At 39.6% G+C, this 14688-nt stretch overlaps 1 protein-coding gene across 2 annotated transcripts in view; it reads right to left on the reverse strand.

Moving 5' to 3' along the window:
* Window positions 1-14688, reverse strand: part of Myo1d (myosin ID) — a 314007-nt gene that overhangs the window by 196425 nt on the left and 102894 nt on the right. Inside the window, exons 11-14 of one of the 2 annotated variants that reach the window (XM_015501192.2) lie at window positions 11869-12039; window positions 7671-7741; window positions 4023-4097; window positions 1634-1766 (exon numbers count right to left, since the gene is read on the reverse strand). In XM_015501192.2, the coding sequence (XP_015356678.1) occupies window positions 1634-1766; window positions 4023-4097; window positions 7671-7741; window positions 11869-12039 (450 nt within the window). Of the gene's footprint in view, window positions 1-1633; window positions 1767-4022; window positions 4098-4194; window positions 4529-7670; window positions 7742-11868; window positions 12040-14688 lie in introns of those variants that run through there. The other variant, XM_048794873.1, reaches the window with a different exon arrangement.

The raw sequence follows: 14688 nt of genomic DNA on the forward strand, positions 1-14688 counted from the left end.
ATGGCAATATGTAAATCAATGGATGTGTAACTGATGTGATTCTGCAATCTGTGTATGGGGTGAAGGTGGGAGTTCATAACCCACTTGAATCAAAGTGTGGAATATGATATGTCAAGAAATTTGTAATGTTTTGAACAACCCACAATAAAAAATTAAAAAAAAAAAAAGATTCTGAAAAAAAAAAAAAGAAATGAACTTCTCTTTTGTTTATGCCACAATTTGGGGATCTCTTTTACTAAAACCTGAATGCAATTCCTGACACAGATATTATAGAAGATTCTAGAATTCTTATTTTTTAAACAAACATTTACCAATTTCAGAAAAAAAAAAGATTCTTCTTCCAGTTTATTAAATAACACCTTTCACACGACTCAGTGCTCAGCTCTTTCTTGTGTCACATGGCTCCCTTCTAAGTGCACCTTTCTTCTGTATGGACGAAGTAGATTGAAGATGGCATGGGGGACAAGGATAGGGACTGCTAATGGAGTCCAGCCTTCAGTGGCGGGCTCCTTACTCCTGCCCCTCTAGAGATCTGATCATATGAGCCAACAACTATGCTTATTTGCTGGCACTTGAAGCCAAAGAATCCTGATGCAAAGAAATAGCTACTGAACCTATGCGCTCCTGTAGCATTTGCCTAATTCATCCACAGTGAAGTACCAGAAACAGTATAGATTTCAATTTAAATTCTTAGAGAGGGAATTGATTTAAAAAAGACAACATCAGAGAAGCAAACACAGGAAAAACACCAGACGAGAAAGATAAAAATGAAGAACTAAAAATAACAAGTCCCAGAATGCTGCCTAATTTATCAAACTTGTCAACATCAGCAGTTAAGAGTAGGAATCTGTTCTTTAAGGGAGGGGAACAGATTTAAGCTATCAAACAGTATTAGAATCAAAGGGACAACAAAAACTAGAAATAAATGTCCATAACACATCTTTATGTATCAACTATTTAAAATAGCCTAAGTATAATACTAAATAATGTCATGTTAAAATTCTCCCTGGTCATTTTTTTGGGTGGGGGGGCGAAGGCATGTACCGGGGATTGAACTCAGGGGCACTCAACCACTGACCCACATCCCCAGCCCTATTTTGTATTTTATTTAGAAACAGGGTCTCACTGAGTTGCTTAGCGTCTCACAGTTGCTGAGGCTGGCTTTGAACTTGAGATCTTTCTGCCTCAGCCTCCTGAGCTGCTAGGATTACAGATGTACCCCACGGTGCCCAGCTTGTCATTTAATTTTTGAACACAATGATGATGCAGTACCACAATTTAACTCAAGAATTTTTGTTTGTTTGTTTCTTGCCATTCCCTTTCTTTAGCACAGGGCTGAAGTTCATTTCGTCAGAATGGTATACTCTACATACACTTTAAACCATGCTGAGGTTTTCTTCTTGACCGTGACAATAGAACAAAACACTCAGATTAAGAAAATTTACAATACAAACAATTATTTCATCCAGACAGTTTTTTTAAAGAAAAATTCTATCATAACACTAATTTTAAGTATATGTTCTCCAATTTGATTAAAATAACTACCTAAAAAGCAAATCATAACATGCATTCTAACATATATCAAGAGGAAATCTATGAGTTAGAATGGATATTTAGAAAGGAAAATAATTACCTTTGAAGCAAGGTTGTCAACTAAAGCAATCATAGAATTCTTAAACAAGGTGGCTGCAGTCAGAGGTCGCTTGGTCACCTCTGTAATGCTCAGTTTGCCTTCAGGCCACATATTCTTCAGCACAGGATTTGAACTGAGAAGCACAGAAAGAGCAATTCAGAAGCTGCATTCAAATAACTTGAACAAAAATGGCTAAGCAACTCCACAAAAGTGAGTCCTGGGAATCCCAACTGGACTGCAGACTGAACCCACAAGTCCTAACTGGACAAATGGTTCCATCCAGAAAATTATGCTGCTATAATGACCAATACTGTACCACAAGCTTTTCTAAAGCAGAGCATGTTTAAAAATTTCTTCAAATTTCTTTAAAGTGAGATCTATAGTGTTACCTAGAACCTTCAAATGCCTCCTAAAATATATACATAAAATGATTTTGTGATGATTAAGAAATGAGGAGAGCCGGGGGCGGTGGTGCATCCTGTAATCCCAGTAGTTCGGAAGGCTGAGGCAGGAGGATCGTGAGATCAAAGCCAGCCTTAGCAAAAATGAGGCACCAAGCAACTCAGTGAGACCCTGTCTCTAAATAAAACACAAAATAGGGTGGGGGATGTGGCTCAGTGGTCGAGTGCCCCTGAGTTCAGTCCCTAGTGCCCCGTCCCCCCAAAAGGGGACAAACCATAGGAAAAATATCCTCAAAATCATGGCAGAAAACAAGAAAGTAAAAATGTCTTCTGATTGAAAGAAATATTCATACAGAATAGATAAAACTACAAAAAGCAGCTCTTTGAAAAAAATATAGGTAGGGATATATAAAATAGTCATTTTTACACTGTCTTCTAGCAAATCCCATTAGTGTAGTTGAATTTATGAACACGTTTACAGATAGCTCTGGCAGTTATGGTATTTTATTGCTATGTCACTAGGACTGTTGCAATCTGATTCTAAAAACGTATTTCAGCCCAATTTCCATGTTAAAAATTACATATTCATTATTTGACTCTGTGGAGATATTTTAAAAAATGTGTGGTGATCTCAACTGTGATTTTCTTCCTATTTCATTTTGGGTACTTTTCATTTTAAAGTAATTGGAACTCAAAATGTTGCTTCCTTCCTGGAAACTCTATCAGAAGAAAATTTTTCTAAAAAACTTGGAGGTTGAAAAAGAAAAGAATTAACTCCGGCATTTAGTGAGGATTGTGCTTACGCTGCCACCATTTTACCTACTTTCCTTTCCCCGGTATGAAACTGAGTAAATTTCCGTTCCCTAGGTGCTCAACATAAGGGCTGCAGAAGGAAGAGATGGAATGCAGCAGGGTAGAGGCCAGCGGTGAGCCAAGGACAGGCTGGTCTGGGACTGCAGCACCCTGAGCCTCCCCACCGCCCCAGGAGCTCTCTGCATCTGCACCCTGGGTTTCAGCCAGCCTGGCCTTCTTGTGGTCCTTCCTGCTGTCAGTCCGCTCAGCTCCCTCTGTTGTTTCAGAGCCTTGGCTCCTCCCTCCCTCATTCACGCCTGGCCTCCCTGCCTGCCTCTGCTCCGCTGCCCTTCACTGGTACTCTGACCTACTTTATTATTCTGCACAGCACTTGTCAGACCTGAAAGTCATTTGTTTCCTTGTTTATTAACTGTCACCTCCACTAGACTATTAGCTCCATGAGGGCAGTGGCTTTGTCCAAGTTGTTTTCACTGTCATGTCCTAAAGCACAGAAGAATGTGTGGCTGGAAGGTGATCAATATGTTTTTGATGATCTACTGACCAACTGACTGAATAGACTTTTATAAAAAAGTAAATAGAGTTCTTGAATCTATAAGAAGCTGGCCAAGAATTTCCTTTCTTCCTTCTAAGCCTTCGTTCTGTATAGGGTTTAACTTGCTGTCATTTGTCTGGTTTTATTTTGTCCAGCTTTTATTATACCCAGTTGGTTCATGGGAAAATTCTGTCTGCGCAGCCAGGATCAGAGCCCTGACCCTAGATGCCAGTCTGACATCAGAGTGGTCTCTTGTTTGGGGACAAGGACCCTGCAGTGGGAATGTGAGTGTGCAAAACTTTCAGTTGGGCTACAGGTTGCCTGACACTTCTGCCTCCACTAGCCTGGCCTGGGGACTGCTGAGTACACTGGTAGGGGACGACAGAGACAGTAAACAGAGAAATGGTGGCAACCCAAGGGAGATCAAAGAAAACCATATTAATAGCAGGTTCCTTCCTAAGTTTATAGATTTTATCATTGTAAGGTCATGTACTGTTTCACTCATTAAGCACAACAAAGTAGAACTAGAAAACCTGCCAGAAACTCTTAAAATAGTCACATAAAATAATAATGTGCCTGTATATATACATTGTGTAATATCTGTCAGAGAGCTTAAAGATAATCAGTAAAATATTAATCATACCTGTTATACATAAGACGCTTGAAATCTTGAAATAAAGTATCCTTATTTTTGTCAATAAAGCCAATGACAGAATAGCTAGTAGAAAGAAAACACAGAAAACATGAGTCATTCGCCATGCAAGAGCCATATTTCAGCTTTTCTAGAAGTTTACAAGCCTCTCCACTGTTGAATATGCAATCAATCATCGAAACGGCTGGTACTGTCCACCTGGTTGTGGGTCCAGGGACACCAAATTTGCCCACTAAATAGAAGGGACTTTGTTCCTCCTCTTCAGAAGGAGAGCCAACATCAGTCCTATCCATTCTGATTAAGACCATTATTTCCTATTGTTCATTGCTTACCTCAAGAAGACGACTTCAAAACAGAGAGCTGTCTTTATCACCCAGCATTCCTAAGAGAAAGGCAAAGCAGCCACATACAGGCACCAATGTTTCTTCCGTAGGGAGGCCAAGCGACTGCCTAAGGACCACTCAGTGCTCAGGGTAGGGTAAAGAATCCAAGAAGAACTGCAAGGACGGCAAGAATTGGGTAAGCAGAGGAGAAAAAAGCAGGCAGATCACACAGGGAAACAGCAGAGTGAAGGGGTGGGAGCAGGCATAGGCAGGGAGTTCTGGAGAGAAGTGAGCCCCGTATTCGTGGTTTGGAGGAAGGGAGAGAGTGAGGTCTTGAAAGCCCAGCTGAGGCTGCAGTTGGCCAGAAGAGCAGGTGTGGGAGCTGCACCGCTGCAGTGACAGGCATGGCCTCTAGGGGGAGCACACAGCAGTGGGGTGGAGGAGTCCTGGGGCTGGGGTGATCAAGCGGAGGCTAGGAGGTTGAGCAAACGGTAGAGTTCTCCTTAACAGTTTTGCCCTCTGCCTGTCTACATGTTCTTCCTTGACAATCCCATCAGTGAAGACAACTCCCAGGTTTCTACTCCTGTCCCCTTGCCTTACATATTTAATTCTGTAAGAACATTCTTCCAGGGTATGCTGCTCATGGGCACTTCAAGGTCACGACATCCACAGTCATCTCCTTGCCTGCCTCACCCTAGGTCTTCTCCCTAATACCTTCTTATCACTTTGACTGAACTCTTGAAGTCACCTGACTCAATCTATTGTGAAACCCACACAACTCCAACTTCAAAGTCGTTAGTTTGGCTTTCAAGAATGTGATTTGATCTCAACCTACTTTTCCAGGCATTTCTCATCTGTGCTACAAAAAAGAACACATTCCAATCAAAGGAACCTAGTAGCTCTTTCCTGAATTTTTTTTTTAGCACCTTTCCCACTTTTTCCTATAAAAGAATTTCCCAGCATTCAAAAACCAGTATCAATCTTCTTAGCTTCACTACAATAGCATAAGGTATCATGCCATTTCCTAACTCCAAATTCAGATAACACTTTTATTGTTCATATGGCCAATAACTTAAACCATCTTTTATTGTATACTCGTATGTATATGTGTGTGTGCCTAAGTACACATATAACCATATATGTTTGGATGCATTTTTCATGTAAAGCTTTTTGTGGGCAGGGACCATGCCTTATAGAGTATTGTGTATACAGAAGACACTCAGTAAAAACTAGAAGAGGATGAAGGGCTTAGGGAGAGAAGAAGAAATCTGAGGCATTAAATATCAACTAGAGTTCTGACTGGGAGTCTGGAAACCTACTGTCTCAGTTCTTCCATAAACTTGGTATGTAACATTGGGTATGACTTTTACTCATTCTTCTAAGATTCTTTCTCTGTAAAGTAAGGAGGCTGGACTTGGGGGGTCTCAGAGGCCTCTGTCCAGCTTTGGGTTTATGCCATTCTGAGTTCTGAGACAGTGCTCTGTGAGTACAGCTTGGATTTTCAGCAGGGGCTATCTGTAAGGTACTGGATCTTCTTTCCTCAGTGTTCTGGGCCTGGGAACAGGACCAGAAAAGTGGAAAAAGGTGCCACTGCAGCACTGACGGCGAGTTTGACAGATGGGATGATAATCTTGAGCCGTATTATTTTATCATTTTAGAGTTTTAATTTAAATCAGGAATAGCTATTAAAATTTCTTCAAATATCTTTTCAGCATTTATAGAGAAGACCATTTGCTTTTGTTCTTGTTTAATCTCTTCCTGTAATAGGTTATATGGAAAGAATTCCTAATGCAAAAAAAAAAAAAAAAAGCAAAAAGGAAAAGACTACTTTAAACTATAAGATGAGGAGCAGTGTTCAACAAACAGCGAACAACACATCCGAAACAGTAAGCTGAGAAATGACCTCCAACAAAAGATAACCAGATCAAACTCCCTGGAGCTCAGGGAAAGTCATCTTCTCTGAATATGTTAAGGATGTTGAGAGGAGGAGCTTATCCTATATTATTCAGATAGGCCTATCATGACATCATCATGTCCTTTTAAGATAAAGATGGGGAGGTTTTAATTTTTTTAATTTTTATTTCTTTAAATACTCCTGGCTTTTCATTTTTTAGTTGTTGACTTCACAATTTTTCCACTTTTTTTTTTTTTATTGGTGCACTAGAGTTGTACATCATGGTGGGATTTGTTGTTACATATTCATACATGCATGCAATAAGTTTGGCCAATATTATTCCTCAGTATTGCCCACTCCCCTCCTCTTCTCCTTTAGGCAGAGGGAGTTTTAAGACAGGCATACCAAAGAGGAGGCTAAAAGGATACACCCCAATCAAAGGAACCTAGTTGCTATTTCTTGAATATTTTTTAGCACCGTTCCCACTTTTTTCTATGAAAGAATTTCCCAGCATTCAAAGACCATGGAGGCAGAGATTCGAGTGATGTGACTACAAGCCACAAGCTGGAAAAGGAGGAGCCTCCGGAGGGTGTGTCCCTGCCTCCAGAACTGTGGAAGAATGCATCCGTTGTTTTAAGCCACTGATTTGTGATAATTTGTGACAGGAGCACTTGGAACTTCATATGCCATAGTTCACATAACATAGTTACATTTTTTCATCCATTTCTATTTTTACTGTAAGATAATCAGAAAATGTGATGTATAAGAATTTTACTTTTTCAATGATTTTTGAAAAATAGTACAGTAAAACAGCTCTGCCTATGTAGATATCTGGCTACTGGTAGCTCTTCAGTACAGGGATGATCTAGCCGCTGGGCCTTTTCGTGTCTGCGGCTGCTTCTACTTGAATATGCCCTCGTTTCTCCCTCTGATATTGCTTCCTCCAGCAAGACTTCTCTACCCTCCCTGCGCTGGGTTCATTATCCTTCCTCACTGCTCCCATAATGCTCTGTGCCTCTCCAGTTTAACTCTTTACTTTTTCCATCATAATGACTTGATGATGTATCTGCTTATATCTCCATTAAACTGCTAGTTTCTTCTGAACAGATCCCATTTTATCCACATCTCTATCCCAATCCTTAACAAATTTGCATGATTTACTGATCCATCCACTGATTGTTGCTGAATACCAAGAACTGTGCACAGGCATACAGTGTGTGCTTAATGTTTGAAAAGCAAGGAATGAATGAAGCTGTGTTGTGTGTCTTTTTTTTTTCAAATGAAAAGATAAAAATATACTGACACAAAAAATGATCAAAAATGCAAACGAAAAGGCAAACACTTGGTAGTTTCCCAGACTGCATTTTCTGAAGCAAGGTTGCATGCAAATCATCATGCTAGCCACTCCCGTAAGATACTCACACCACATCGCCTGCATAATGCCGGATTCGAAAATCCCGATCAAACTCCAGGATTTTGTCTGAGGCACAGACCTAAGAGAGGGAGGAGATTATTTTGAAAATAGACACTTTTGCTTTCCTAAAGGTACATTACAACTTCATATGAGATGATATTAGTGTCACAAATGATGGTATCATGAGTAAAATCACATTATGTGGGGCTTATGTGGTAAGAACTATGGACTTTCACAAAAAATCCACATAGCTAGACTCCATTTGCCAGCCACTCTTGCAATTGATATGGTCACGTGACCACATTCTGGACAGTGGAAGTGAAGTGTGGCAGCTCCAGGCCCCAGCTGGGAAGACGTGGATGACTCCCCTAGGGACTAGCTGGATGCAGAGGTTAGTGTCTAGGGGATGGGAGGCCAGGTGAGGGAAGAAGTGTGGATCCCTGAGAGAAACAACCTCTGCTGTCATCTGTCACTTCAATCTCGGCTACAACCAGCTATGTTTTCTCTCCTCCATCTTCCACCTAAGGAGACCCACACTGAGCACTTATTATCTGTGAGGTGCACACATCTCATTCTGTCCTCATAACCTACACTTAAAATAAGTACTAGGGCCTCTCTCTGACACACCTGGCGACTGAGGCTCCAAGAGGCCAGGTAACTGGCACAGGACCATGCAGCTTCCCCAGGGCAGCCCTGGGAGGACTCGGGAACCCACATAACGCCTGTGCTCTCGCATGTTCATGGGACCTGGCTCCTCTGCCTGCCGCTCGAGGACTCCAGTTCACAGGAGACCTACTGTGTGCAGCTCTTTGTCAGGGAAGGGGAATAGCTATGGAAAGGCAGCTCGTGTGTGCCCCAGGGGTCTCCATAACCTTCTGCTGTCTTCCCTTCCAGGAGCACCTTTGCCCTGGGAAGATGGCTGGATGTCCTACAGGCTCTAAAGCAGTCATCAAGACTCCCCCCAGCGCTGGCTGCAGTTACACGCAAAACCCACGGAGATTCTAATGTTGGAGAGCAAACAACCCCAATCGCTAAAGGAATAGTTATTAATTTGACAAATGAATAATTATGGGAAATTAGAACAAGACTTCCAAGGTTCACATCTGGGCATTACTAACTACCCACCCTTTCTCTCTTCTCAGAGTTTTTGAGAGTTGAGTGAACCAAAGCATCTATATACGGAAGAATCTTCAAAATATGCAATTTCTCTTATTTTTCCCTCTTACTAACTCCTTTCACAAACCCTTTTATTTATAAAAGGAAAAGAACCCAAGTGATGAAATGTGTGTGTGTGTGCGTGTGAGTGTGTGTGCACATGCGCGCGCGAGTGTCTACTAGGGACTTTGAACACTGGGGCACTCCACCAACTCAACTATGCTCCCAGCACTTAAAAATTTTACATTTTTGAGACAGGGGGTTTCCCAGTTGCCAAAGCTGGCCCTGAGCTTGCAATCCTCCTGCCTCTGACTCCTGAGTAGCTGGGATTACAAGTGTGCACCACAACACAGGCTAATGAAATATCCTTACATTTTGGATACACTGTAAAAGTCTCAATTGATCTGAACACAAAAAGGGTTCTTTCGTTTTTTATTTGTGGCAATAATTATATATTTATAATTTAACTTTTTTTAAACTTTATTTTTTTAGTTGTAGTTGGACACAATACCTTTATTTTATTTGTTTTCTTTTTATGTGGTGCTGAGGATTGAACCCAGTGCCTCGCACATACTAGGCAAGCATTCTACCGCTGAGCCACAACCTCAGCCCCTATAATTTAACTTTTTACTTTAAAAGTATTTTATAATTTATTGGGTTATTGCATGCCTCTCCATGGTAACTTTAATTCATCAAAGAAGTAGTTTAGTCCATAAGTGAATAAACATTATATGCCAGAAACCCTTTCTTTAATATGCCATTAAGTCGAGTTAATCAGTGGCAAATGATGATCATACAGGTTAATGGCATTATATAACAAAACAGTACATAGTGATTAAAAATATCTTGACACTTGGTTATTTCATTTCTTTTCTTCATTAAGCAAAAATCCCAGAAAAGAGCACACTTTAAAAGTCCACATCTCAGTACTTGTCCTGGGGATCCCAGAAAAAAGAAGAAGGAGCCATTTGCCTGATAGTTTGGAAATCAGAGCTCCACAATTTGGGAGTGGGGTGGGAACATCACAGATAAATCACTAATTAGCATTTTCTATCAAATCAGTAGCAAGTGTTTAAAAAATTATGAACAGTTTCTCTGAAGAGTAAGATTATATTTCAAAATATTTGTAGACAAATTTAACTCAAGTATAGAAATGGCCAAGGTGAAAGATGGTTTTACAATAAGGTGGGCTTGACTTCTCATGTGTGACTCATGGGTATTTATTTAAATGAAGATTTAAATAAGATGTATTAGAAGAAAGGATTTTTTTTTTTTAAATAAAAGCTGATTTTCAACACGACTGACTGTCACAAACTGAAACAGTTTGCCGAGGGTACTCTGAGGTCTTCCACCAACTACTTTGAAAATAGCTCAGTTTGCCTTATTTTTCCACTACAGGATTTTTTTCTTTCTTATTTAAGAAATATTTCACTATCACAGGGTCATGAATATTCTGCTTTATTTTCTAAAATGTTTATAGTTTTAACTTCTCTACTGAGGTCTCTAAGGCACCTAAAATAGATTATACATGTGTGTAGTAGGGATTCTGATTCATTTTATTTTCTCATGAATTTCTAATTATCAATTATTGAGAAGTCTGAAACTTACATTGTCATAAATCAAGGATCTATTAAAGTATGGGTCTGTTTGAAAAGCCAAAAAAAAAAAAAAAAAAAAAGAATGCAATTATTTGGCATGATCGTGATCAATTCAATTTAACTTCACAAATACCGATGAATGTCTATCATTTGGTGGGTGGGTCTAGGGGTTCTCCACAATCTGACTTGTAATTACAACAGGCATTTATAAAGTATCCATCAAAGATAAGGCCTTTCCCATGCAATCACTCCATTTTTTAAATGTGTCACTCTAAATCATTTAGGTTGCTTCTAACTTTGCTTACTGCTCTGCCTCCACCTGGAAAATGAGAAGCACTTGATAATTATTTGGGATTCAAGTGGGGAATGACTGAGTATTCCTAGCCCAGAACCCTAATGTCGAAGACTGGTCTGAGATGTTTGTAGGCCAATTTGTAGCAGGTTACAAGTCAATCCTCAGTAACAGCCTAAGGAGAATATCTCCCAAATAATGAGCCAGAAACATACCTCAGTCAGTAATCAATTTCTTGATGATATGTGCTTTGACTAGATAACTGTGGAATTCCCTGTTCTGATTATATAATTTCAAAGGCAACAAAGTTAGAAAATAGATTTATTCATGCTAAAAAATGGCAGCATGTCATAGATTTATAAAATAATAGAGGAGCAGAAATGTTTGCCCTTTTATTTAAGGACATGAAGGAGCAGGGAGGTGTTCTCCTTCAGGTTATGGCTGCTAGGCAAGCTTGTATGTGTGGAGAAGGCCAGGAGTGATGGTGACATGCCCCTCCTCAACACAGATCCTGAACAAATACTAACAGCAGGGCCCGACACAGAGGTCTGATTACCACAACTGCCATCAGTTATTACAGAAAAGTGATTTGCTTGTGACAGTTTTGGATTGTGAAAAATGAGAGCAAAAAGGATTCCCGTTTGCTCAAGCAATGAGTTTCCCTGTGATACCCAGAATTATAGTTTCAATTTTTCCTGTTTTCAAGAAAGTCACATAGTCGGAAGAACCATGGCAGAGCACACACCGCATCTTGCAAATGAGGATTACAGTGAAAAGTCAAGGACAAAAGCTATTTTCTGTGCCAGAATTATCAGATGCAGGAGTAAAATTCTAGCACATGAACCAGGACTCTGCACCTATTGGCTGCCAATGACATCATGCTTTCCAAAGAATCATGCTCATTTTCCCCATTTCTAGCAAATAAAATGGTCTGGAGCTCCCTCTCCTGGACAACGCTATGATTTTATCAATCTTGTCATTCTATAAACCAGAGAGGCAGAACTAACCATGCCAATAAATCATTCAATGATGCTTATGGCTTTTCTCCTTATTCGAGTGGACATTCTTTTAAATCCAATATGTAAAGTAATTTAACTCTGTCAAACAATGAGCAAAATCTGACAGATCAAAATGAGAGGAAGATCTCATTAAGCACATTACCTTTCGGCTGGAGAAATGACCATGTTTGCCCAATTTACTGTTCAGTGCCTCAAGGAACATTTCATCAGTGACTTTGCCGACATTCATGCAAGCATCATCTAGGATGGCAATGATGCCTTTGTGCTGCTGCTCCACAAGGTCCACAATGATCTGATTGTTGAAGTAGTCAATCTGTAGGACACAGTGAGAAAGCAATTCTCTAAGTGAACAGAGACCAGTGCAGGTGGAACACAAAGATGCCTCCACTGGTTTCTGGAGCATGTTTGACTCCCCTGATGTGAACTGTGTGAACAGTGTTAATGAGGAATGAGCACACATTCGAACAGAGTATGTGAACTCTGTAATAAACAGAGTTTATTTTAAAATTTCTTTGTTATCTTTATATCATGAAACTCTTTGTCAGAGAGGCAAAAGTTATAAAGTAGACAATATTCTCTTCTTATGAATTCTTCTTTTGATCCTGTCGCCATATTGTATTCCCAAATCTCCTCCTTCATGTTCTCCCCAATCCATTTTCTGATAACCACAAGACCCAGCTTTCCCTAACAAATAACCTTCAAGTTTTATTTGACATACTACTCCATCATGAAGATAAAGTATTACACAGAACTTGCACTTTTAGTTATATGACCTTAAGACTAAAAGCCAAAGACCTTTTCCTTCAGATTCTGAAAAGTTAAAAAGAATATGAGTCTAACAGAATTTTGACATTTTTTTCTGAATATACAAAATTAATTTTGAGATGTACATATCTATAAAAGATGAGAATACACTTTTTGTTTATTTCTATGAGCTGAATTAAGTTATAAAAACTTCTGTCTTTTTAGCTACTTCAATATATACAAGCTTTGGACAAAATTCCTCTCTTACAACTGTCCTGATGGCCTGCAGTGCACCGACCACCACACACAGAGAGCACACACAGGCCTAACTCAGGCAAGCCACGTGTCCCAGAGGGACAGCTCATTAGCAGACATTTGAATCTTACGTGTAGATGTGTCCCATCTTGTGCAGGAGGTATACCTAACCTGTCTCTATTACCTTCTACCAGGTCTATATACCTGTAAGGAAACACTAACATGTCTCAAGTACCCCTGTCCCATGCTTTAAAAATTCAAGGACTTTTAACTGGTTATTTGTGGCTTTCAGCTCCAAATTCAGCTTGCATATTGTCTTCTGTATCCCATGGACTGAAAGCCTACAATCTAGGTGGCTTTTCCCCTCTTTTTATACTTTTTCTGGTTTGTCTAAGTCTCAACTGGGGGTGATTTTGCCTCTCAAGGGACATTTGGCAATGTCAGGAGACATTTTTGATTGTCATGATGAAAAAATTATTTCCATCTTTGGAAAAAATATTCTAAAAATACTAAAAAGAATTCTATATTAATTAATAGCTGACACCTTAAACTTTAGAATGAAAGACTGTTTTGTCTTGAAACAAAAGAATTACCTTAAAATTCAAATTGTATTACCCCAAAGTGCTTGGTCTTTACTGAAGATTCTAGAAACTTCTAGAAACTCTTAGTTTGTAAATTTAATTCTGCTTCACATATTGTTTAAAGTAATGGTTTTCAAACCAGTTCCTCCCAGTAGCCTGGCATTTCCAGGAGTTTTTATTTTTGTTTTTGTTTTTTCAGGGATGCAAGAGCCAGGAGAGAAGTGATGGGATAGCTTAGGGGTATGGGCTCTGGTCTCCATTCCAAATACTACAGTGTTAACAAGTATGCCTGTGGGATTTGATACTCTGATTGTTAGGAAGGATAACTTTGATCAGTTATCTCTGAATCATATCTGAGTAGCAAATTTTGTTTAAATTTGCTATCAAACCCCTTAAGCTTCAGTTATATTGTGTATTATACAACAGATACATTCTTAGAAAACTCCATATAAACTTAATTGGATTGAATTACATTTTAAATGGGCTCTGAGAGTTCACTTGAGTGTTAAGTTCTCAATATTTAAAATGACTTGTAAACTACATTGTCAAAAGATCTTAAAAGTGGATGAATCAGAAAGATAACCAGGCATTTATGAACCTCCTGACAGAAGTTCACACACAGTCCACAAATCAGAATGTGGAAAAAACTGATCTTGAGTCCAGTCAAGGCTCTAGATCTAACCACCACTATACAAGACACACAAAGAACAGAGACGTATTAAATGGCACCTCAGGAATGGGATTAGCAAGATCCAGACTGTGGGAAACACCACAGAACACAAGCTCTCTTCCACAAAAGACTGCAAAGGGGGAGGGCGGGGAGAGGGGGAGAGAGGGAGAGGCAGAGGGAGGGAGGAGAAATCTGTGTGTGTGAAAGAGCTATCATAATGCAAAACCCTCAGTGGATCCATATTCAAACAAACTGTAGAACAACAACTGAAAGGCCATTGAGCAAATGTGAAATGTGCACACTAATTATACACCTGATGATCATCAAGGAATTTTTGCTAATTTTTGGAATGTGATAATAATAGTACTATGGTTATGGTTTTTGAAGGTGTTTAAGATAAAAGCACTGAAATTTTCATAGATGAAATAACAGGGTACCTGGGATTTGCTTCAAAATAACCTGGGGGCAGATGGGTAGGCCCAGATGGTATGAGAGGCAATTGCTGACAACCAGGCTGGGTGGTGGAGATGCGGTGCTTATCACACCATGACGCTCTTTTTATTTTTAAATTTTTAGAGAAAGTGCCACTATGCCTAGAAGATTGAGGTTTTAAAGAAATACCTAGAATAGAGATTCTAATTTTCTGGGGAATGGACACTGCTCAGTAGCTGTCACCTTGGGGTTACAGCCTACTGCTCTCTCCTGAATATAC

The sequence above is a fragment of the Marmota marmota genome, unplaced genomic scaffold (genome assembly GCF_001458135.2).
Source record: "Marmota marmota marmota unplaced genomic scaffold, marMar, whole genome shotgun sequence".
Lineage (NCBI taxonomy): Eukaryota > Metazoa > Chordata > Mammalia > Rodentia > Sciuridae > Marmota > Marmota marmota.